The following is a 23,981-nucleotide window of genomic DNA, read 5'->3' as shown; positions in this document are numbered from 1 at the left end:
CTCCCCATGACGGACGGAGCGAGCGGCGGCTGAGCGTGTCCAGTGCTTTTCTGAGGGTCCGGAGCTTAGAGACCTCTGATGTCTCCTTAAGATCATAGTGAAATCCTGAACGATGATTTTAGAGCCACTTGAATGACCTGAGGAGCCTCCAAATGAGCGTTTTGCTCAATCGTCAGCTGATTGCATGGAGCAATGATGGAGAGGGAGCAATCTTATGATGTCACCGTGCCGCCTCGGTGATGTCATCAGCCTCCCATCATTTCATGTCATATATGAACGGTTGCGTCACCTGCGTCAGTCGCAGTTTGCTCTCCCAGATGCTGATGCGATCTTCGAAAGGCTTCTTGTAGGGAGAGAAGGACATGCTCTGCGTCATGACTATGTGGTCGTCTAACAGCTGGGACGCTTCTTCCGGACTCTTGAGTATGAACGTTCCCGTCTCTTTATATGGCAGGATGTTGAAGAACACTGAAGACCATTCTCCCTCCATCTTATCCAGAGCCTGAAGGAAACATCATGTTAGATACGGTGAGATGATGATGATGATGTACACGGAGAGCAAACCCCGGGAAGATCCGATCACCTGCTCGATGGAGAACTCCTTCCCCGCGATCTCGGCCACTTTGGCGATGCTCTCGATGTGGTCTTGGAGCTTCATCTCCAGGCAGCGGGTGAAGGTGAGGTTGGACTTGGGTTTGATGTTGATCTTTATCTGTTCGGATAAAATCTCCCAGTGCCGATTCCTCATCCCCGGGTTACGCAGTCCTTGTATTAAGGGGATGTAGGGCTTAAATTCTTCTATGCGTCCTTTGATGTCCTGAGCCACCTCCTGGCACGCTGCGGAAAGAAGGGGTCATTACAGAAAGCTACGGGGGTGATACCCCCTGGAAATATAATTGTTAGCCTCCACATCGGTGATGGTAACATTGCAAAGTGCTTATAAGACAACCTCAAGTCACCTTCTATTCTCAAGAACGGAGCTATTACAGTTAAACTGTTTATGTTGTCTAGGCCACTGGCCACTGCTGCAGTTTGACAGCGGTGGCCGAGTATGTGCAGTGCTTACAAGCTCTTTTTTATAGCATTGATCTAAGCCTCGGCGGACTGCTGGAGTGCATGATCTGTCCAGCTTCAGCGTCTCTGCGCTTCTCCGATGAAGCACACACTTCGGGCCAGTGACACAACTATGCAGCTGGTCCGAGCTGTCAATCATCGCTTGAGGATGAAACATAAGAACCATCTTTTAAAGGCAACCACAAAGGAGGAATTTCTGCCTAAAACTAAAAGGCATGGCGGTATTGGCGCTCTCACGCTGAGTAAATCAATACCTTTGGTGTAGAAATCCTCACAGCCATTGATGAGAAATCTGATGTTAAAGTTATATGCAAAGGAGACACTAGTGCATTAGGGCGTGTCAAAGCACTTCCATCTCTCCGGCCCTCACTGCTTATTACCCGCCGGCATCTGCATTTGATTGACAGGTCAGTCTGCTGTTTGCACGAGATCTCGGTGAGGGGCGGGAGATGACAGAGGCTGGAATGATCTGTCAATCAAACACAGGAGGGAGGCGACAGGCGGGGAAGTAAGCAGTGAGGGCCGGAGAGATGGCAGTGCTTTGTCACGCCCCAATGCACTCGTGCCTTATTTGCATACAGCTTCAACCTCAGATTTCTCAGCAGTGTCTGGGAGGATTTCTACAAGAAAGGTATCGATGTAGTCAGCGGGAGAGCAGCTACACAGCCCTACGCACACAGGTCGTACACGTGATCCCACCTGGAATGTCTCGGAAATGCTTGACGCACTTGTGCATGTTTTTATACGACTCCATTACATTTTTCTCCAGCTGCTCTGCATCGATGGCGGAAAGCGGGTCGTTCATCCAGCTCTCGTGCCATCGCATCCAGTCTGAGACCGTGGTCCATAGGTCCCGGAAGGGCTGGAAGTCTTTCACCAGTCTTAGAAGCTTGTCATACTGTCAGACAAGAAAAATAGGGCCGAGTACCAGAAAATATGTGACTTATCTGGGTAGAGCCTATGGTTACATCATAAGAGGATGATGATGATGAGTGGTACTTACGTTGGTGACCGGGAGGCTGAAGAGCCGCTCCCTGTTGTTGTAGAGCTGAGCCTGCTGCTGCGACTCTTTCAGCTGCTTGTGAACTCTTCGGACCTCGTTGGCGATTTCGTGTGCGCGGTGTATATCGACGTGGGTGGAGAATCCGGCGACCACCATCTAGGGACAAAGATGAAACTCCGAAAAATATATTACCGATAAAATAAAGAGTGATGGAAATGAGAGAACAGAGCCTCCGATATTCTGGTGGTCCGTATCCCCCCTCCGCCAGCCCAGAATCAATGTATCGAGGATTTCCTCTGATTCCATCACATCAAAGGTCACGACACCGACATCGGTAATGTGCCGACCTGTAAGGTGTCCAGTTTCTCCAAGAAATTGTTCTGGTCCATGACTTGGATTTTGCGGAACCTTTCCTCATCTTCCAGGTGCTGCTCCCGGATGGTGTCCATGGTCGTCAGTATCTTATGGGGCCAGGCGATGACGGCCCACCTAACGATAGAGCAATATGGGGAGTTCAGTGAAGGGGTCGCATTCTCGGGACCCTCCCATACACCCCATCACTGGGGATGCACTCACTTGGCATTGAAGTCATCCTGGGACAAGCTGTAGAAGAAGTCGTCAATGACCTCGTAATCCCCAAGAACTTTCGCTATTTGCTCCTAAAACAAAGATGGAGACAAAGCGTCGATTGCACCTGAATGAGGGACGTCAGGAGCCGCCGTCCGCTCTCTGCACACATGGAAGTACCTGATTTATTTCTCGCTTGGTTATGCTAAATGTTTTCTGCCTCCTATTTTTTTTATATTTGCATTTTTTTTCTTTTTTTGGCAATATCGACTGGGAATATAAAAGCCGGCGGCAGGTTTGTTGGTTCAGACTCCGTTCTGTCACCATTACTTGTATATATTGGGTATCGTTTTTTTGCATTTGGGTGGGGCTGGATACGTCAGCTTTGCCATGGCGGTGGCTTTTTTTTCCATTATTTTCCTTTTGTCACTTTCCCTATAATAGTAGAATATATTTTTGCAGGAACTTCTTGAGATCCCGCAGATTCCTGGCAGCTGGTGATCACGGGATCCCGAGGACTTTTCCTGAACGCTATACACAGCTCTGATTCAGGACAATGTATACAGCGATCAGGAAGGCAGAGGTGGTAATAAACCAGCTCTGCCTCTCTAAGGCGAGTCTGACTATCTACACAATGGTGCGGCAGGATAGTTCATCAGGGCAGGAGACAGGGTGGTATGATAGTAGTAAATCTCTCACCTCTAGGGATCTCATCTCCTCGGGGACCCCCTTCATCCACTCTCGGAGCTCGGTCAGCTCCTCCACGCTGTTTGGCTTCTCATATAGTTTGCGACTGATGGCTCTGAACTGCTCCGAAATCTGAGACAGGAAAAAAGGGAAAGGCGAGATCAGGAGCAGAAATAAAAGAGTTATGTGCCCAGAATGAAACACCGCACAGCAGGACGAAGCCAGCAAAGCTGTATGACCAGACAGGAGCCTGAGAGCTAACAGCGACGCAGCGGCCAATGCCCAATACATCAATGGCCTCTACCTCCTCCACCGCCTTGTGCACGTTCTTGGCCAGTAACTCCAGCAGAGCGGTAGCCAGGGCCTTTCTCTTCCGGGACATGTTCTGCTTCACCCCCTCTATACTGATCTGGAAGGGGCCGATGATGACGGAGTTGGGCAGCGCGTGGTCCAGCCGCTCTTTCTCCAGGAGATGCTCCTCGGCCGCCTGTCTCACCTCGGCCGCCGTCGGGTTCTTCGCTTGGAGAGTTCTGCTGAAAAAAACGGTAATGTGGTTGTGTATTTATTCTCCCCCAACTGAGCAGTGCCCTTAAAGTAAGTGCACTGCCATCACCTCATATACATCTCCACGTCGGTGTTGTTGAGCTCCAGGTATTTCTCGTATTGCTTGGCGTAGGCTTTAAGTGGTATCAGCGCTTTACAGATGGCCGCGCGGATGTTGCTGCGCAGCTCCTCCACCGCGGGCTCGTGCAGGCCGACAGACTCCAGCAGCGGAGTGCCACTGACGAAGAGGTCCTCCAACACAAACTACAGGGGGAGAGAGTGGAGGCTCAAATGCAGCAGTATCGACAGCACAGAGGATGTCAGCAATGTGACAGATGGAGGGATGTACAGGCAGGTTGTCAGTCACTGGGGATGGGCTGTGACAAATACTTCATTATTCTGATTTTAAACTTCCCCGTGGGACTGAGGTGGGTAAGGAGGATGAGGAGGACGGTGAGGAGGATGAGGAGGACGGTGAGGAGGATGGTGAGAAGGATGGTGAGAAAGATGAGGAGGGTGAGGAAGATGAGAAGGATGAGGAGGACGGTGAGGAGGATGAGGAGGACGGTGAGAAGGATGAGGAGGAGGGTAAGAAGGATGAGGAGGAGGGTAAGGAGGATGAGGAGGATGGTGAGAAGGAGGGTGAGGAAGATGAGGACGGTGAGGAAGATGAGGACGGTGAGAAGGATGAGGAGGACGGTGAGGAGGATGAGGAGAACGGTGAGGAGGATGAGGAGGACGGTGAGAAGGATGAGGAGGAGAGTAAGGAGGATGAGGAGGATGGTGAGAAGGATGAGAAGGACGGTGAGGAAGATGAGGAGGACGGTGAGAAAGATGAGGAGGATGGTGAGAAAGATGAGGATGAGGGTAAAGAAGATGAGGAGGAGGGTAAAGAAGATGAGGAGGAGGGTAAGGAGGATGAGGAGGACGGTGAGAAGGATGAGGAGGATGGTGAGGAGGATGAGGAGGATGGTGAGAAGGATGAGAAGGACGGTGAGAAGGATGAGGAGGACGGTGAGGAGGACGGTGAGGAGGACGGTGAGGAGGACGGTGAGGAGGAGGACGGTGAGGAGGAGGACGGTGAGGAGGAGGACGGTGAGGAGGACGAGGAGGAAGATGAGGAGGGTGAGGAAGATGAGGAGGAGGGCGAGGAAGATGAGGAGGGACACTTTGCACTCACTTTCTCCAGTTGGGGGACGCTGTGAGTTGCCAGAATCCCTTTATCAAACAAAGTCATGAGCGAAGCCTCAAAGTGCTCCGGCGGAGAGCTGAAGTGCGCCCCCGAGCCATCCAGCACCAGGTCCAGCAGGAAAATCGGATTCTTCCGAGGTCTTCAATAGAAAGCAATTAAATATAACAACAAATCCATAAAATCTGATCAGAAGAAATCACAGCAAGGAGCCATCCACAGTACAATACACCTCCAGGAGCAGAACAGTGAGCACAGCTCTGGAGTATAATACAGAAATAATCTGTACACACAGTGAGTGCAGCTCTGGAGTATAATACAGAAGTAATCTGTACATGCAGTGAGTGCAGCTCTGGAGTATAATACTGAAGTAATCTGTACACACAGTGAGTGCAGCTCTGGAGTATAATACAGAAGTAATCTGTACACAGGGTGAGCAGACAGGGGGCTGTGGTACATGGTGTCTTACTTGTATGGGCTGTTGATGAGGTCGCCCCCCCAATCCATCTCCTCCGGACATGACAAGACGCTGTAGCAGGCGTCCAGGATGAACTGGGTGAAGCTGACGATGGAGTCCTGCACCAGGAAGCGCAGGGAGTCCTGCAGGTTGAACTTGATGAGCTCCATGAGTTGCCGCAGTTTGGACATGCCGTACACCTCCCAGTTGCACTCGCTCAGGTCGTACCAGCCTTTGCCCACGTCTCTCAGGCTGCCGCGCACCGCGTTCTTCAGGGTGCTCACCCAGCCGTCCTTCAGGAACAACTGGACCTGGACAAAGACCAGACAAGGACCATCAAAAGCTCCGTCCATTGGTGATGATGATGATGGGGGGTCTCTGGGCTTCGCCTACTTGTCCAGATCAAGCATCTTAAAGGGACGGTTCAATCCTCTGTAAATAACGTTTAATCATGGCCTAACACTCAGTGCTCCTCTTTTCTTATATACTTTTTGTATCCAATGTCAAATAATGGAACATTTCATTGTTTAGGATCCAGTGGCTGGAATCACGTCCTGACCACGAGCTGCGCACATCGGGGTCCGGCTCGTTAGGACGGGCACATCTCATGGCAGCAGGTTGGACACTCGCCTCTGACTATATATAATCAATATACCATTCACTGACAGCAAGCAGAGCGACCTCGTAGTCCAGAGGACCTGGTGCTCCTGCTGGTTCAGTGTCTGCGGCTGGCCGCTCATGCTGCAGCGCACATTCCCAGTCACAGCCATTAAAATAGTGAGGGCAGCTCTGGCTGTGACTAGAGGACGTGATGCGGCTCTGCGTGTGATGGAGGAACATGCGGGGACGGCTTTACCTGGGAGAAGGCCTGGGACTGCGTCTGCTCGAACTCCTCCAGCCGCACGCACTTGGTCAGGGTGCAATGAAACAGGGACATGGCGGACGCCTTGTTGCATTCGCTGCGCACTTTGCAGAGGGAGGTGATGACCTCGGACCGGGTCAGGAGGGTGGCGAACGTGAACGCTGAACGTTTTTTGGCAAATGGATATTTGGGAATATCAATTAATCCTGCGATGAAGAAGAGAAATGGATGAGTCTGGTGCCAGGGACTGAAAACCGGTGGAGACCTAGTGCGCCATTTTTGAAGAATTTGGGGCAAAAATTGGGAAATAAAACCCAAGAGAAAAATAAAGTGACTGCAACAAAATCACAAATGATAAAAGCGGGGCCAAAGTGAACAAGAAAGTCTTCACTTCCCCCTTCTTGCAGTGATGTTTTTGGCCGACAGACCCCGGGGAATCCTCTACCTCTGCTCGGGGTCTTGTCCTCGGCCTCATCGGGGACAGTGACGTAAGGAAACTTGTGAGGTTTGGAGGAGATGAGTCGGTTGAAGACGAGCTTGTTCATGGCGCGCTCGAAGTCCAGGCCGATCTCCATCTCTAGATGTTCCAACTGAAGATGAACGCTGGGGAAATAACACAACACAGTGTGTACCGCCACCCCGAGCATGACCGCAACATGGCGCACAGTGTCAGCAGTCACCACCACCATTGTATGGACTATCAGGTGCCGGATTATAGGACTCTCACTGTGGCTCTGAGAACATGGAACCACCTAACCCTACACTATATGATCACATGGTATATGGGACCACCTAACCCTACACTATATGATCACATGGTATATGGGACCACCAAACCCTACACTATATGATCACATGGTATATGGGACCACCTAACCCTACACTATATGATCACATGGTATATGGGACCACCTAACCCTACACTATATGATCACATGGTATATGGGACCACCTAACCCTACACTATATGATCACATGGTATATGGGACCACCTAACCCTACACTATATGGGCACATGGTATATGGGACCACCTAACCCAACACTATATGACCACATGGTATATGAGACCACCTAACCCTACACTATATGATCACATGGTATATGGGACCACCTAACCCTACACAATATGATCACATGGTATATGGGACCACCTAACCCTACACTATATGGGCACATGGTATATGGGACCACCTAACCCTACACTATATGATCACATGGTATATGGGACCACCAAACCCTACACTATATGATCACATGGTATATGGGACCACCTAACCCTACACTATATGATCACATGGTATATGGGACCACCTAACCCTACACTATATGATCACATGGTATATGGGACCACCTAACCCTACACTATATGATCACATGGTATATGGGACCACCTAACCCTACACTATATGATCACATGGTATATGAGACCACCTAACCCTACACTATATGATCACATGGTATATGACACCACCTAACCCTACACTATATGATCACATGGTATATGAGACCACCTAACCCTACACTATATGATCACATGGTATATGGGGTCACCTAACCCTACACTATATGATCACATGGTATATGGGACCACCTAACCCTACACTATATGATCACATGGTATATGGGACCATCTAACCCTACACTATATGATCACATGGTATATGAGACCACCTAACCCTACACTATATGATCACATGGTATATGGGACCACCTAACCCTACACTATATGGGCACATGGTATATGGGACCACCTAACCCTACACTATATGATCACATGGTATATGGGACCACCTAACCCTACACTATATGACCACATGGTATATAGGACCACCTAACCCTACACTATATGATCACATGGTATATGGGACCACCTAACCCTACACAATATGATCACATGGTATATAAGACCACCTAACCCTACACTATATGATCACATGGTATATGGGACCACCTAACCCTACACTATATGGGCACATGGTATATGAGACCACCTAACCCTACACTATATGATCACATGGTATATGGGACCACCTAACCCTACACTATATGATCACATGGTATATGGAACCACCTAACCCTACACTATATGGGCACATGGTATATGGGACCACCTAACCCTACACTATATGATCACATGGTATATGGGACCACCTAACCCTACACAATATGATCACATGGTATATGGGACCACCTAACCCTACACTATATGATCACATGGTATATGGGACCACCTAACCCTACACTATATGATCACATGGTATATGGGACCACCTAACCCTACACAATATGATCACATGGTATATGGGACCACCTAACCCTACACTATATGGGCACATGGTATATGGGACCACCAAACCCTACACTACATGGGCACATGGTATATGGGACCACCTAACCCTACACTATATGATCACATGGTATCTGGGACCACCTAACCCTACACTATATGATCACATGGTATATGGGACCACCTAACCCTACACTATATGGGCACATGGTATATGGGACCACCTAACCCTACACTATATGGGCACATGGTATATGGGACCAACTAACCCTACACTATATGATCACATGGTATATGGGACCACCTAACAAAACACTATATGGGCACATGGTATATGGGACCACCTAACACTACATTATATGGGCACATGGTATATGGGACCACCTAACCCAACACTATATGGGCACATGGTATATGGGACCACCTAACCCTACACTATATGACCACATGGTATATAGGACCACCTAACCCTACACTATATGGCCACTTAACCCTACACTATGTGGGTACAAGATGTACAGGCCGGCACTCTCTCCCCCGTATCCAGTGCCCTTCGTACTTCTCGTCCTTCTTCAGGCGCGCCGTGCTCAGCAGTCGCTGCTTCATGCTGCTCAGACTCTGTGCCGTGATCCTACGACTGCCGCTCGCCGGCATACAGTCCACGTACAGGTTGTACAGGAGCGCAGCCTCCGTCTTCCTCCGCAGCTGCTCGGCCGCTATAATCCTCCGCGCAAACATACGTGGATTCTCAGCGCAAAACAGCAGCCTGATCCGGGGAACCCAGTACTGGAAGGTGGCCACCGGGGGCACCCCTGATAAAGACAGGAAATAATGGGGAAATGATCAAAAATCTGCCCTGTACTATATGACTGAGGCCGCACCGCTGCTTAATGGAGGCCGGACCTCTAAATAATACAGATTTATCAATTACACTCAACATTCATATCACAGCACCAACAAGAAGGAAAGATGGAGATCACAGGACGGAGACGTCACTGATCTGTGACTGATGGAAAGTGGAAACAACATGATCAAAACTCAATGTATTCAGTCTGGAGTCTGAGCGCCACGAGGTTTCTGCACAATGCAGCGTCTCCGGACTTGTCTCCCGCGGCAGCAGCGTCTCCGGACTTGTCTCCCATGGCTGCAGCGTCTCCGGACTTGTCTCCCGCGGCAGCAGCGTCTCCGGACTTGTCTCCCGCGGCAGCAGCGTCTCCGGACTTGTCTCCCGCGGCAGCAGCGTCTCCGGACTTGTCTCCCGCGGCAGCAGCGTCTCCGGACTTGTCTCCCGCGGCTGCAGCGTCTCCGGACTTGTCTCCCGCGGCTGCAGCTTCTCCGGACTTGTCTCCCGCGGCTGCAGCTTCTCCGGACTTGTCTCCCGCGGCTGCAGCTTCTCCGGACTTGTCTCCCGCGGCTGCAGTGTCTCTGGACTTGTCTCCCGCGGCTGCAGCGTCTCCGGACTTGTCATCCGTGGCTGCAGCGTCTCCGGACTTGTCTCCCGCGGCTGCAGCGTCTCTGGATTTGTCTCCCATGGCTGCAGCTTCTCCGGACTTGTCTCCCGCGGCTGCAGCTTCTCCGGACTTGTCTCCTGTGGCTGCAGCGTCTCTGGATTTGTCTCCCGTGGCTGCAGCTTCTCCGGACTTGTCTCCCGCGGCTGCAGCTTCTCCGGACTTGTCTCCTGTGGCTGTAGCGTCTCCGGACTTGTCTCCCGCGGCTGCAGTGTCTCTGGACTTGTCTCCCGCGGCTGCAGCGTCTCCGGACTTGTCATCCGTGGCTGCAGCGTCTCCGGACTTGTCTCCCGCGGCTGCAGCGTCTCTGGATTTGTCTCCCGTGGCTGCAGCTTCTCCGGACTTGTCTCCCGCGGCTGCAGCTTCTCCGGACTTGTCTCCTGTGGCTGCAGCGTCTCTGGATTTGTCTCCCGCGGCTGCAGCATCTCCAGACTTGTCTCCCGCAGCTGCAGCGTCACCGGACCTGTCACCCGTAGCTGCAGGGCCTCTGGACTTGTCTCCCGCGGCTGCAGCGTCTCTGGATTTGTCTCCCGCGGCTGCAGCTTCTCCGGACTTGTTTCCCGCGGCTGCAGCTTCTCCGGACTTGTCTCCTGTGGCTGCAGCGTCTCTGGATTTGTCTCCCGCGGCTGCAGCGTCTCCGGACTTGTCTCCCGCGGCTGCAGCATCTCCGGACCTGTCACCCGTAGCTGCAGGGCCTCTGGACTTGTCTCCCGCGGCTGCAGTGTCTCTGGATTTGTCTCCTGTGGCTGCAGGGTCTCTGGACTTGTCTCTATCGAGGACATCGGGGACGTCATTGGTCGGTGATTACACAGGAGCTGCCGGCAGCGGACCCTGATGATTTCCTTCCTCAGACGACCATTAATGACCTCAGTGACCGCAGCCGAGGCCGGAGCTGCCGGGATTTCTGCACGAGGCTCGGACTTCAGACTGGAGACATCCAGGGTTTGTGATCATGTTGTCTCCAGTCTTCTACGCGCCGTCTCCCTCCTGAGATTTCCATCTTCCTCCTCCTTCTCGGTGCAATCATTTTCATGACGAGATGTGCAGTTTCTGATGGTTTGGGCGAAAACGAAGCCCCCAAAAAAGTGTAAAATTGTGAAAATAAATTACAACTTTTCTCGAAACTTTTGAACAATAAAAAACTGAGTAAACTGATGTAAGAGGCAGAACCCTTTGGGGGCGCACACCCGGCCGCTGCCGCCAAAACAAAAGGCACCAAAATGTGCTACTTTTTTAAAGCTTCTTCTACATTCCCTCCTTTTTATCGACACCTTTCTTAATAAATGTGGATCTCTGTAGATAACGGGGGTGTCAGCTCTTAGGTCATCAGTATCAGATTGGCGGAGGTCTGAAGCCCTGCTAATTCCTGGACAATCCCTTTAACGTTTCAGCATTTCCAAGATGCAGCCCCCCCCACACCCCGGCACCTGTGTGAGGGGTCCCGCTGTCTGCTGCGCTCCGGAGCTGGAATCCCGAGGACTTGTGGACTAAGTAGAGTTTCCTCTGTTCGTCGTATTCCAGGACGCCAACATTACACCATTTATACTCCAACTGCGGAGTCTGAGGGTCTTCTACAGAGAAAGAAATACATGCAGGAAATGGTTAACACCACAGAAATATCTATCAGTACAGAACCTGATGGTCCCGAAATCCTGATAATCCGGCACAGGAGGAAAATAATCTACTATCTACACAAGGACAATAACCCCCAACAGCTGAGATCATATAATGTGGGGGCACTTAGTTATGCCTGCATCATCAGGACTGTACAGACCCCACTGCAAAGGCAGGTGCAAGAATAGAAACCACCAGGGCAACTGAACAAGCAGGGAATTTCACCTCTGAAGGCGCAGAATAGTGAGTGCAGCTCTGGAGTATAATACAGGATGTAACTCAGGATCAGTAATGTAATGTATGTACACAGTGACTGCACCAGCAGAATAGTGAGCGCAGCTCTGGAGTATAATACAGGATGTAACTCAGGATCAGTAATGTAATGTATGTACACAGTGACCGCACCAGCAGAATAGTGAGTGCAGCTCTGGAGTATAATACAGGATGTAACTCAGGATCAGTAATGTAATGTATGTACACAGTGACTGCACCAGCAGAATAGTGAGTGCAGCTCTGGAGTATAATACAGGAGCTAACTCAGGATCAGTAATGTAATGTATGTACACAGTGACTGCACCAGCAGAATAGTGAGTGCAGCTCTGGAGTATAATACAGGAGCTAACTCAGGATCAGTAATGTAATGTATGTACACAGTGACTGCACCAGCAGAATAGTGAGTGCAGCTCTGGAGTATAATACAGGATGTAACTCAGGATCAGTAATGTAATGTATGTACACAGTGACTGCACCAGCAGAATAGTGAGTGCAGCTCTGGAGTATAATACAGGAGCTAACTCAGGATCAGTAATGTAATGTATGTACACAGTGACTGCACCTGCAGAATAGTGAGTGCAGCTGAGGATGTAACTCAGGATTAGTAATTACCGTGGCCCAGGACATCATCCACAGGGAGAAGCGCTTGTCCTGGCACCGGTTTTTGCACATCTGACCCCTCGTCATACCCCAGACTCAGCCAATCTGCCGGGGTCCGAATATCAAACTCTTCATTATCAAACACCTGCAGACAGAATATTACACCTATAATTCTCAGTCTCCGCAGCACATTTCGCCTCCTGTCGATCTTCTGCCGTGCTTGAATTGTGCCTCAGGGCATATTACTTCTCCTGTAGGGGGCACTGCCCTGGGCACCTGCTGGGCGGCCATGGTTGTGGTCTTGTGAGTTACCTCCAGGGGTAGATATGTCGGGAGCAGCTGCCCGCTGTGAATCCGGCTGTGCGGGGGAGCGCTCCGGGGCACCAGCAGATTGGAGTCTACGCCTTCATTTGTGAGGATCTGAGATATGTTCAGGTTCAGGTACTCCCGTCGTCTCCTGGGGGCGGAGATTAGTGGGGGTTATAATACTTTGTGGACAAACCTCTGTGAGCAATGCTAAGCTTCTACAGCTGAGGGTATGTTACAATTGCATCCAGTGAAGACAATACTAAAACAGCCTGGACTCCAGAGTGACACCTTACCTGCACTGATACACTGTAACAAAGTATCAGCTCAAGTGAGAGTATTATCTGGGCTGGATACAATTGTAACAAACCCTCAGCTGTGTGAGGCAGGGAGCAGCTCACTAAGTGCAGAGCCATCACCTCTCCAGCTCGATCTTCCGGGGGCACTGCCCGGGGGGCACGGTGAAGGGCAGCTGCACTTTTGGCTCATAGCCTCTCTTGGAGAAGTCGGATTTCGTCAGCACCTCTGTTGTGGGGCCGCAGATCTGCTTGTCCAGGAGGGGCCGGAAATCAGACGGGGCCACAAAGCTGCTTACTACAGAAGAGTAAAGACAACAGCATCAAGTGGAGACGGAGGCAGCGTAGAGCGGTGCCCAGAGCGCACGAGACGGGCGAGACACCCCATGTACTGAGCCCGGAGCGCACGAGACGGGCGAGACACCCCATGTACTGAGCCCAAAGCGCACGAGATGGATGAGACACCCCATGTACTGAGCCCGGAGCGCACGAGACGGGCGAGACACCCCATGTACTGAGCCCAAAGCGCACGAGACGGGCGAGACACCCCATGTACTGAGCCCGGAGCGCACGAGACGGGCGAGACACCCCATGTACTGAGCCCAAAGCGCACGAGACGGATGAGACACCCCATGTACTGAGCCCAGAGCGCACGAGACGGGCGAGACACCCCATGTACTGAGCCCGGAGCGCACGAGACGGGCGAGACACCCCATGTACTGAGCCCGGAGCGCACGAGACGGGCGAGACACCCCATGTACTGAGCCCGGAGCGCACGAGACGGGCGAGACACCCTATGTACTGAGCCCGGAGCGTACGAGACACCCCATGTACTGAGCCCGGAGCGCATGAGACGGACGAGACACCCCATGTACTGAGCCAGGAGCTCACGAGACGGGCGAGACACCCCATGTACTGAGCCCGGAGCGCACGAGACGGGCGAGACACCCCATGTACTGAGCCCGGAGCGCACGAGACGGGCGAGACACCCCATGTACTGAGCCCGGAGCGCACGAGACGGGCGAGACACCCCATGTGCTGAGCCCGGAGCGCATGAGACGGGCGAGACACCCCATGTACTGAGCCCGGAGCGCACGAGACGGGCGAGACACCCCATGTACTGAGCCCGGAGCGCACGAGACGGGCGAGACACCCCATGTACTGAGCCCGGAGCGCACGAGACGGGCGAGACACCCCATGTACTGAGCCCGGAGCGCACGAGACGGGCGAGACACCCCATGTACTGAGCCCGGAGCGCACGAGACGGGCGAGACACCCCATGTACTGAGCCCGGAACGCACGAGACGGACGATACACCCCATGTACTGAGCCCGGGACGGACGAGACACCCCATGTACTGAGCCAGGAGCGCACGAGACGGGCGAGACACCCCATGTACTGAGCCAGGAGCGCACGAGACGGGCGAGACACCCCATGTACTGAGCCCGGAGCGCACGAGACGGGCGAGACACCCCATGTACTGAGCCCGGAGCGCAAGAGACGGGCGAGACACCCCATGTACTGAGCCCGGAGCGCACGAGACGGGCGAGACACCCCATGTACTGAGCCCGGAGCGCACGAGACACCCCATGTACTGAGCCCGGAACGCACGAGACGGACGAGACACCCCATGTACTGAGCCCGGAGCGCACCAGACGGGCGAGACACCCCATGTACTGAGCCCGGAGAGCATGAGACGGGCGAGACACCCCATGTACTGAGCCCGGAGCGAACGAGACGGACGAGACACCCCATGTACTGAGCCCGGAGAGCACGAGACGGACGAGACCCCATGTACAGAGCCCGGAACGCACGAGACGGGCGAGACACCCCATGTACTGAGCCCGGGACGCACGAGACGGACGAGACACCCCATGTACTGAGCCCGGAGCGAACGATATGGATGAGACACCCCAAGTACTGAGCCCGGAACGCACGAGACGGGTGAGACACCCCATGTACTGAGCCCGGAGCGCACGAGACAGGTGAGAAACCCCATGTACTAAGCCCGGAGCGAACGAGACACCCCATGTACTGAGCCCGGAGAGAACGAGACGGACGAGACACCCCATGTACTGAGCCCGGAGCGAACGAGATGGACGAGACACCCCATGTACTGAGCCCGGAACGCACGAGACGGGCGAGACACCCCATGTACTGAGCCCGGAACGCACGAGACGGGCGAGACACCCCATGTACTGAGCCCGGGACGCACGAGACGGACGAGACACCCCATATACTGAGCCCGGAGCGCACGAGACGGACGAGACACCCCATGTACTGAGCCCGGAACGCACGAGACGGGTGAGACACCCCATGTACTGAGCCCGGAACGCACGAGACGGGTGAGACACCCCATGTACTGAGCCCGGAGCGCACGAGACGGGCGAGACACCCCATGTACTGAGCCCGGAGCGCACGAGACGGGCGAGACACCCTATGTACTGAGCCCGGAGCGTACGAGACACCCCATGTACTGAGCCCGGAGCTCACGAGACGGGCGAGACACCCCATGTACTGAGCCCGGAGCGCAAGAGACGGGCGAGACACCCCATGTGCTGAGCCCGGAACGCACGAGACGGACGATACACCCCATGTACTGAGCCCGGAGCGCACGAGACGGACGAGACACCCCATGTACTGAGCCAGGAGCGCACGAGACGGGCGAGACACCCCATGTACTGAGCCAGGAGCGCACGAGACGGGCGAGACACCCCATGTACTGAGCCCGGAGCGCACGAGACGGGCGAGACACCCCATGTACTGAGCCCGGAGCGCACGAGACGGGCGAGACACCCCATGTACTGAGCCCGGAGCGCACGAGACGGGCGAGACACCCCATGTACTGAGCCCGGAGCGCACGAGACACCCCATGTACTGAGCCCGGAACGCACGAGACGGACGAGACACCCCATGTACTGAGCCCGGAGCGCACCAGACGGGCGAGACACCCCATGTACTGAGCCCGGAGAGCATGAGACGGGCGAGACACCCCATGTACTGAGCCCGGAGCGAACGAGACGGACGAGACACCCCATGTACTGAGACCGGAGAGCACGAGACGGACGAGACCCCATGTACAGAGCCCGGAACGCACGAGACGGGCGAGACACCCCATGTACTGAGCCCGGGACGCACGAGACGGACGAGACACCCCATGTACTGAGCCCGGAGCGAACGATATGGATGAGACACCCCAAGTACTGAGCCCGGAACGCACGAGACGGGTGAGACACCCCATGTACTGAGCCCGGAGCGCACGAGACAGGTGAGAAACCCCATGTACTAAGCCCGGAGCGAACGAGACACCCCATGTACTGAGCCCGGAGAGAACGAGACGGACGAGACACCCCATGTACTGAGCCCGGAGCGAACGAGATGGACGAGACACCCCATGTACTGAGCCCGGAACGCACGAGACGGGCGAGACACCCCATGTACTGAGCCCGGAACGCACGAGACGGGCGAGACACCCCATGTACTGAGCCCGGGACGCACGAGACGGACGAGACACCCCATATACTGAGCCCGGAGCGCACGAGACGGACAAGACACCCCATGTACTGAGCCCGGAACGCACGAGACGGGTGAGACACCCCATGTACTGAGCCCGGAACGCACGAGACGGGCGAGACACCCCATGTACTGAGCCCGGAGCGCACGAGACGGGTGAGAAACCCCATGTACTAAGCCCGGAGCGAACGAGACGGACGAGACACCCCATGTACTGAGCCCGGAGCGAACGAGACACCCCATGTACTGAGCCCGGAACGCACGAGACGGGCGAGACACCCTATGTACTGAGCCCGGAGCGTACGAGACACCCCATGTACTGAGCCCGGAGCGCATGAGACGGACGAGACACCCAATGTACTGAGCCCGGAGCTCACGAGACGGGCGAGACACCCCATGTACTGAGCCGGGAGCGCACGAGACGGGCGAGACACCCCATGTACTGAGCCCAGAGCGCACGAGACGGGCGAGACACCCCATGTAATGAGCCCAGAGCGCACGAGACGGGCGAGACACCCCATGTAATGAGCCCAGAGCGCACGAGACGGATGAGACACCCCATGTACTGAGCCTGGAGCGCACGAGACGGGCGAGACACCCCATGTACTGAGCCCGGAGAGCACGAGATGGACGAGACACCCCATGTACTGAGCCCAGAGCGCACGAGACGGGCGAGACACCCCATGTAATGAGCCCGGAGCGCACGAGACGGATGAGACACCCCATGTACTGAGCCTGGAGCGCACGAGACGGATGAGACACCCCATGTACTGAGCCAGGAGCGCACGAGATGGGCGAGACACCCCATGTACTGAGCCCGGAGCGCACGAGACGGGCGAGACACCCCATGTACTGAGCCAGGAGCGCACGAGACGGGCGAGACACCCCATGTACTGAGCCCGGAGCGCACGAGACGGGCGAGACACCCCATGTACTGAGCCTGGAGCGCACGAGACGGGCGAGACACCCCATTTACTGAGCCTGGAGCGCACGAGACGGGCGAGACACCCCATTTACTGAGCCCGGAGCGCACGAGACGGGCGAGACACCCCATGTACTGAGCCCGGAGCGCACTTGACGGGCGAGACACCCCATGTACTGAGCCCGGAGCGCACTTGACGGGCGAGACACCCCATGTACTGAGCCCGGAGCGCACGAGACGGGCGAGACACCCCATGTACTGAGCCCGGAACGCACGAGACGGACGATACACCCCATGTACTGAGCCCGGAACGCACGAGATGGACGATACACCCCATGTACTGAGCCCGGAGCGCACGAGACGGGCGAGACACCCCATGTACTGAGCCAGGAGCGCACGAGACGGGCGAGACACCCCATGTACTGAGCCCGGAGCGCACGAGACGGGCCAGACACCCCATGTACTGAGCCCGGAGCGCACGAGACGGGCGAGACACCCCATGTACTGAGCCCGGAGCGCACGAGACGGGCGAGACACCCCATGTACTGAGCCCGGAGCGCACGAGACGGGCGAGACACCCCATGTACTGAGCCCGGAACGCACGAGACGGACGAGACACCCAATGTACTGAGCCCGGAGCGCACCAGACGGGCGAGACACCCCATGTACTGAGCCCGGAGAGCATGAGACGGGCGAGACACCCCATGTACTGAGCCCGGAGCGAACGAGACGGACGAGACACCCCATGTACTGAGCCCGGAGAGCACGAGACGGACGAGACCCCATGTACAGAGCCCGGAACGCACGAGACGGGCGAGACACCCCATGTACTGAGCCCGGGACGCACGAGACGGACGAGACACCCCATGTACTGAGCCCGGAGCGAACGATATGGATGAGACACCCCAAGTACTGAGCCCGGAACGCACGAGACGGGTGAGATACCCCATGTACTGAGCCCGGAGCGCACGAGACAGGTGAGAAACCCCATGTACTAAGCCCGGAGCGAACGAGACACCCCATGTACTGAGCCCGGAGAGAACGAGACGGACGAGACACCCCATGTACTGAGCCCGGAGCGAACGAGATGGACGAGACACCCCATGTACTGAGCCCGGAACGCACGAGACGGGCGAGACACCCCATGTACTGAGCCCGGAACGCACGAGACGGGCGAGACACCCCATGTACTGAGCCCGGGACGCACGAGACGGACGAGACACCCCATATACTGAGCCCGGAGCGCACAAGACGGACGAGACACCCCATGTACTGAGCCCGGAACGCACGAGACGGGTGAGACACCCCATGTACTGAGCCCGGAACGCACGAGACGGGCGAGACACCCCATGTACTGAGCCCGGAGCGCACGAGACGGGTGAGAAACCCCATGTACTAAGCCCGGAGCGAACGAGACGGACGAGACACCCCATGTACTGAGCCCGGAGCGAACGAGACACCCCATGTACTGAGCCCGGAACGCACGAGACGGGCGAGACACCCTATGTACTGAGCCCGGAGCGTACGAGACACCCCATGTACTGAGCCCGGAGCGCATGAGACGGACGAGACACCCAATGTACTGAGCCCGGAGCTCACGAGACGGGCGAGACACCCCATGTACTGAGCCGGGAGCGCACGAGACGGGCGAGACACCCCATGTACTGAGCCGGGAGCGCACGAGACGGGCGAGACACCCCATGTACTGAGCCCAGAGCGCACGAGACGGGCGAGACACCCCATGTACTGAGCCCGGAGCGCACGAGACGGGCGAGACACCCCATGTACTGAGCCCGGAGCGCACGAGACGGGCGAGACACCCCATGTACTGAGCCCAGAGCGCACGAGACGGGCGAGACACCCCATGTACTGAGCCCGGAGCGCACGACACGGGCGAGACACCCCATGTACTGAGCCCGGAGCGCACGAGACGGGCGAGACACCCCATGTACTGAGCCCGAAGCGCACCAGACGGGCGAGACACCCCATGTACTGAGCCCGGAGCGCACGAGACGGGCGAGACACCCCATGTACTGAGCCCGAAGCGCACCAGACGGGCGAGACACCCCATGTACTGAGCCCAGAGCGCACGAGACGGGCGAGACACCCCATGTACTGAGCCCGGAGAGCACGAGACGGACGAGACACCCCATGTACTGAGCCCGGAGAGCACGAGACGGACGAGACACCCCATGTACTGAGCCCAGAGCGCACGAGACGGACGAGACACCCCATGTAATGAGCCCAGAGCGCACGAGACGGGCGAGACACCCCATGTAATGAGCCCAGAGCGCACGAGACGGGCGAGACACCCCATGTAATGAGCCCGGAGCGCACGAGATGGGCGAGACACCCCATGTACTGAGCCCGAAGCGCACCAGACGGGCGAGACACCCCATGTTCTGAGCCCGGAGCGCACGAGACGGGCGAGACACCCCATGTACTGAGCCCGGAGCGCACGAGACGGGCGAGACACCCCATGTACTGAGCCCGGAGCGCACGAGACGGGCGAGACACCCCATGTACTGAGCCCGGAGCGCACGAGACGGGCGAGACACCCCATGTACTGAGCCCGGAGCGCACGAGACGGATGAGACACCCCATGTACTGAGCCCGGAGAGCACGAGACGGACGAGACACCCCATGTACTGAGCCCGGAGAGCACGAGACGGACGAGACACCCCATGTACTGAGCCCGGAACGCACGAGACGGGCGAGACACCCTATGTACTGAGCCCGGAGCGTACGAGACACCCCATGTACTGAGCCCGGAGCGCATGAGACGGACGAGACACCCAATGTACTGAGCCCGGAGCTCACGAGACGGGCGAGACACCCCATGTACTGAGCCGGGAGCGCACGAGACGGGCGAGACACCCCATGTACTGAGCCCAGAGCGCACGAGACGGGCGAGACACCCCATGTAATGAGCCCAGAGCGCACGAGACGGGCGAGACACCCCATGTAATGAGCCCAGAGCGCACGAGACGGATGAGACACCCCATGTACTGAGCCTGGAGCGCACGAGACGGGCGAGACACCCCATGTACTGAGCCCGGAGAGCACGAGATGGACGAGACACCCCATGTACTGAGCCCAGAGCGCACGAGACGGGCGAGACACCCCATGTAATGAGCCCGGAGCGCACGAGACGGATGAGACACCCCATGTACTGAGCCTGGAGCGCACGAGACGGATGAGACACCCCATGTACTGAGCCAGGAGCGCACGAGATGGGCGAGACACCCCATGTACTGAGCCCGGAGCGCACGAGACGGGCGAGACACCCCATGTACTGAGCCAGGAGCGCACGAGACGGGCGAGACACCCCATGTACTGAGCCCGGAGCGCACGAGACGGGCGAGACACCCCATGTACTGAGCCTGGAGCGCACGAGACGGGCGAGACACCCCATTTACTGAGCCCGGAGCGCACGAGACGGGCGAGACACCCCATGTACTGAGCCCGGAGCGCACTTGACGGGCGAGACACCCCATGTACTGAGCCCGGAGCGCACTTGACGGGCGAGACACCCCATGTACTGAGCCCGGAGCGCACGAGACGGGCGAGACACCCCATGTACTGAGCCCGGAACGCACGAGACGGACGATACACCCCATGTACTGAGCCCGGAACGCACGAGATGGACGATACACCCCATGTACTGAGCCCGGAGCACACGAGACGGGCGAGACACCCCATGTACTGAGCCAGGAGCGCACGAGACGGGCGAGACACCCCATGTACTGAGCCCGGAGCGCACGAGACGGGCGAGACACCCCATGTACTGAGCCCGGAGCGCACGAGACGGGCGAGACACCCCATGTACTGAGCCCGGAGCGCACGAGACGGGCGAGACACCCCATGTACTGAGCCCGGAGCGCACGAGACGGGCGAGACACCCCATGTACTGAGCCCGGAACGCACGAGACGGACGAGACACCCCATGTACTGAGCCCGGAGCGCACCAGACGGGCGAGACACCCCATGTACTGAGCCCGGAGAGCATGAGACGGGCGAGACACCCCATGTACTGAGCCCGGAGCGAACGAGACGGACGAGACACCCCATGTACTGAGCCCGGAGAGCACGAGACGGACGAGACCCCATGTACAGAGCCCGGAACGCACGAGACGGGCGAGACACCCCATGTACTGAGCCCGGGACGCACGAGACGGACGAGACACCCCATGTACTGAGCCCGGAGCGAACGATATGGATGAGACACCCCAAGTACTGAGCCCGGAACGCACGAGACGGGTGAGACACCCCATGTACTGAGCCCGGAGCGCACGAGACAGGTGAGAAACCCCATGTACTAAGCCCGGAGCGAACGAGACACCCCATGTACTGAGCCCGGAGAGAACGAGACGGACGAGACACCCCATGTACTGAGCCCGGAGCGAACGAGATGGACGAGACACCCCATGTACTGAGCCCGGAACGCACGAGACGGGCAAGACACCCCATGTACTGAGCCCGGAACGCACGAGACGGGCGAGACACCCCATGTACTGAGCCCGGGACGCACGAGACGGACGAGACACCCCATATACTGAGCCCGGAGCGCACGAGACGGACGAGACACCCCATGTACTGAGCCCGGAACGCACGAGACGGGCGAGACACCCCATGTAATGAGCCCGGAACGCACGAGACGGGCGAGACACCCCATGTACTGAGCCCGGAGCGCACGAGACGGACGAGACACCCCATGTACTAAGCCCGGAGCGAACGAGACGGACGAGACACCCAATGTACTGAGCCCGGAGCTCACGAGACGGGCGAGACACCCCATGTACTGAGCCGGGAGCGCACGAGACGGGCGAGACACCCCATGTACTGAGCCGGGAGCGCACGAGACGGGCGAGACACCCCATGTACTGAGCCCAGAGCGCACGAGACGGGCGAGACACCCCATGTACTGAGCCCGGAGCGCACGAGACGGGCGAGACACCCCATGTACTGAGCCCGGAGCGCACGAGACGGGCGAGACACCCCATGTACTGAGCCCAGAGCGCACGAGACGGGCGAGACACCCCATGTACTGAGCCCGGAGCGCACGAGACGGGCGAGACACCCCATGTACTGAGCCCGGAGCGCACGAGACGGGCGAGACACCCCATGTACTGAGCCCGAAGCGCACCAGACGGGCGAGACACCCCATGTACTGAGCCCGGAGCGCACGAGACGGGCGAGACACCCCATGTACTGAGCCCGAAGCGCACCAGACGGGCGAGACACCCCATGTACTGAGCCCAGAGCGCACGAGACGGGCGAGACACCCCATGTACTGAGCCCGGAGAGCACGAGACGGACGAGACACCCCATGTACTGAGCCCGGAGAGCACGAGACGGACGAGACACCCCATGTACTGAGCCCAGAGCGCACGAGACGGACGAGACACCCCATGTAATGAGCCCAGAGCGCACGAGACGGGCGAGACACCCCATGTAATGAGCCCGGAGCGCACGAGACGGGCGAGACACCCCATGTAATGAGCCCGGAGCGCACGAGACGGGCGAGACACCCCATGTACTGAGCCCGAAGCGCACCAGACGGGCGAGACACCCCATGTACTGAGCCCGGAGCGCACGAGACGGGCGAGACACCCCATGTACTGAGCCCGGAGCGCACGAGACGGGCGAGACACCCCATGTACTGAGCCCGGAGCGCACGAGACGGGCGAGACACCCCATGTACTGAGCCCGGAGCGCACGAGACGGGCGAGACACCCCATGTACTGAGCCCGGAGCGCACGAGACGGATGAGACACCCCATGTACTGAGCCCGGAGAGCACGAGACGGACGAGACACCCCATGTACTGAGCCCGGAGAGCACGAGACGGACGAGACACCCCATGTACTGAGCCCAGAGCGCACGAGACGGGCGAGACACCCCATGTAATGAGCCCGGAGCGCACGAGACGGGCGAGACACCCCATGTACTGAGCCCGGAGCGCACGAGACGGGCGAGACACCCCATGTACTGAGCCCGGAGCGCACGAGACGGGCGAGACACCCCATGTACTGAAACCGGAGCGCACGAGACACCCCATGTACTGAGCCCGGAGCGCACGAGACGGGCGAGATACCCCATGTACTGAGCCCGGAGCGCACGAGACGGGTGAGAAACTCCATGTACTGAGCCCGGAGCGCATGAGACTGGCGAGACACCCCATGTACTGAGTCCGGAGCACACGAGACACCCCATGTACTGAGCCCGGAGCGCACGAGACGGGCGAGACACCCCATGTACTGAGCCCGGAGCGCACGAG

At 56.9% G+C, this 23,981-nt stretch overlaps 1 protein-coding gene across 4 annotated transcripts in view; it reads right to left on the bottom strand.

Annotated features, from left to right (window-relative positions):
- The window catches only part of DNAH1 (dynein axonemal heavy chain 1), a 124,072-nt gene that overhangs the window by 94,301 nt on the left and 5,790 nt on the right, over positions 1–23,981 (bottom strand). For 3 of the 4 annotated variants that reach the window (XM_073645106.1, XM_073645105.1, XM_073645107.1), the window contains 18 exons: positions 13,391–13,565; positions 12,978–13,122; positions 12,678–12,810; positions 11,606–11,749; positions 9,230–9,482; positions 6,828–6,985; positions 6,377–6,588; positions 5,533–5,831; positions 5,055–5,205; positions 3,945–4,138; positions 3,636–3,864; positions 3,344–3,463; positions 2,654–2,736; positions 2,425–2,566; positions 2,078–2,233; positions 1,774–1,972; positions 584–837; positions 290–502 (listed from right to left, as the gene is read on the bottom strand). In XM_073645106.1, the coding sequence (XP_073501207.1) occupies positions 290–502; positions 584–837; positions 1,774–1,972; positions 2,078–2,233; positions 2,425–2,566; positions 2,654–2,736; positions 3,344–3,463; positions 3,636–3,864; positions 3,945–4,138; positions 5,055–5,205; positions 5,533–5,831; positions 6,377–6,588; positions 6,828–6,985; positions 9,230–9,482; positions 11,606–11,749; positions 12,678–12,810; positions 12,978–13,122; positions 13,391–13,565 (3,260 nt within the window). The remainder of the gene's footprint in view (positions 1–289; positions 503–583; positions 838–1,773; positions 1,973–2,077; positions 2,234–2,424; positions 2,567–2,653; positions 2,737–3,343; positions 3,464–3,635; positions 3,865–3,944; positions 4,139–5,054; positions 5,206–5,532; positions 5,832–6,376; positions 6,589–6,827; positions 6,986–9,229; positions 9,483–11,605; positions 11,750–12,677; positions 12,811–12,977; positions 13,123–13,390; positions 13,566–23,981) is intronic. The other variant, XM_073645108.1, reaches the window with a different exon arrangement.

Source organism: Phyllobates terribilis, unplaced genomic scaffold, assembly GCF_046119375.1.
Source record: "Phyllobates terribilis strain yellow unplaced genomic scaffold, ASM4611937v1 Scaffold_8__6_contigs__length_399053987, whole genome shotgun sequence".
In the NCBI taxonomy this organism is placed as follows: domain Eukaryota; kingdom Metazoa; phylum Chordata; class Amphibia; order Anura; family Dendrobatidae; genus Phyllobates; species Phyllobates terribilis.
This window is presented reverse-complemented; position numbering and strand designations above follow the sequence as displayed.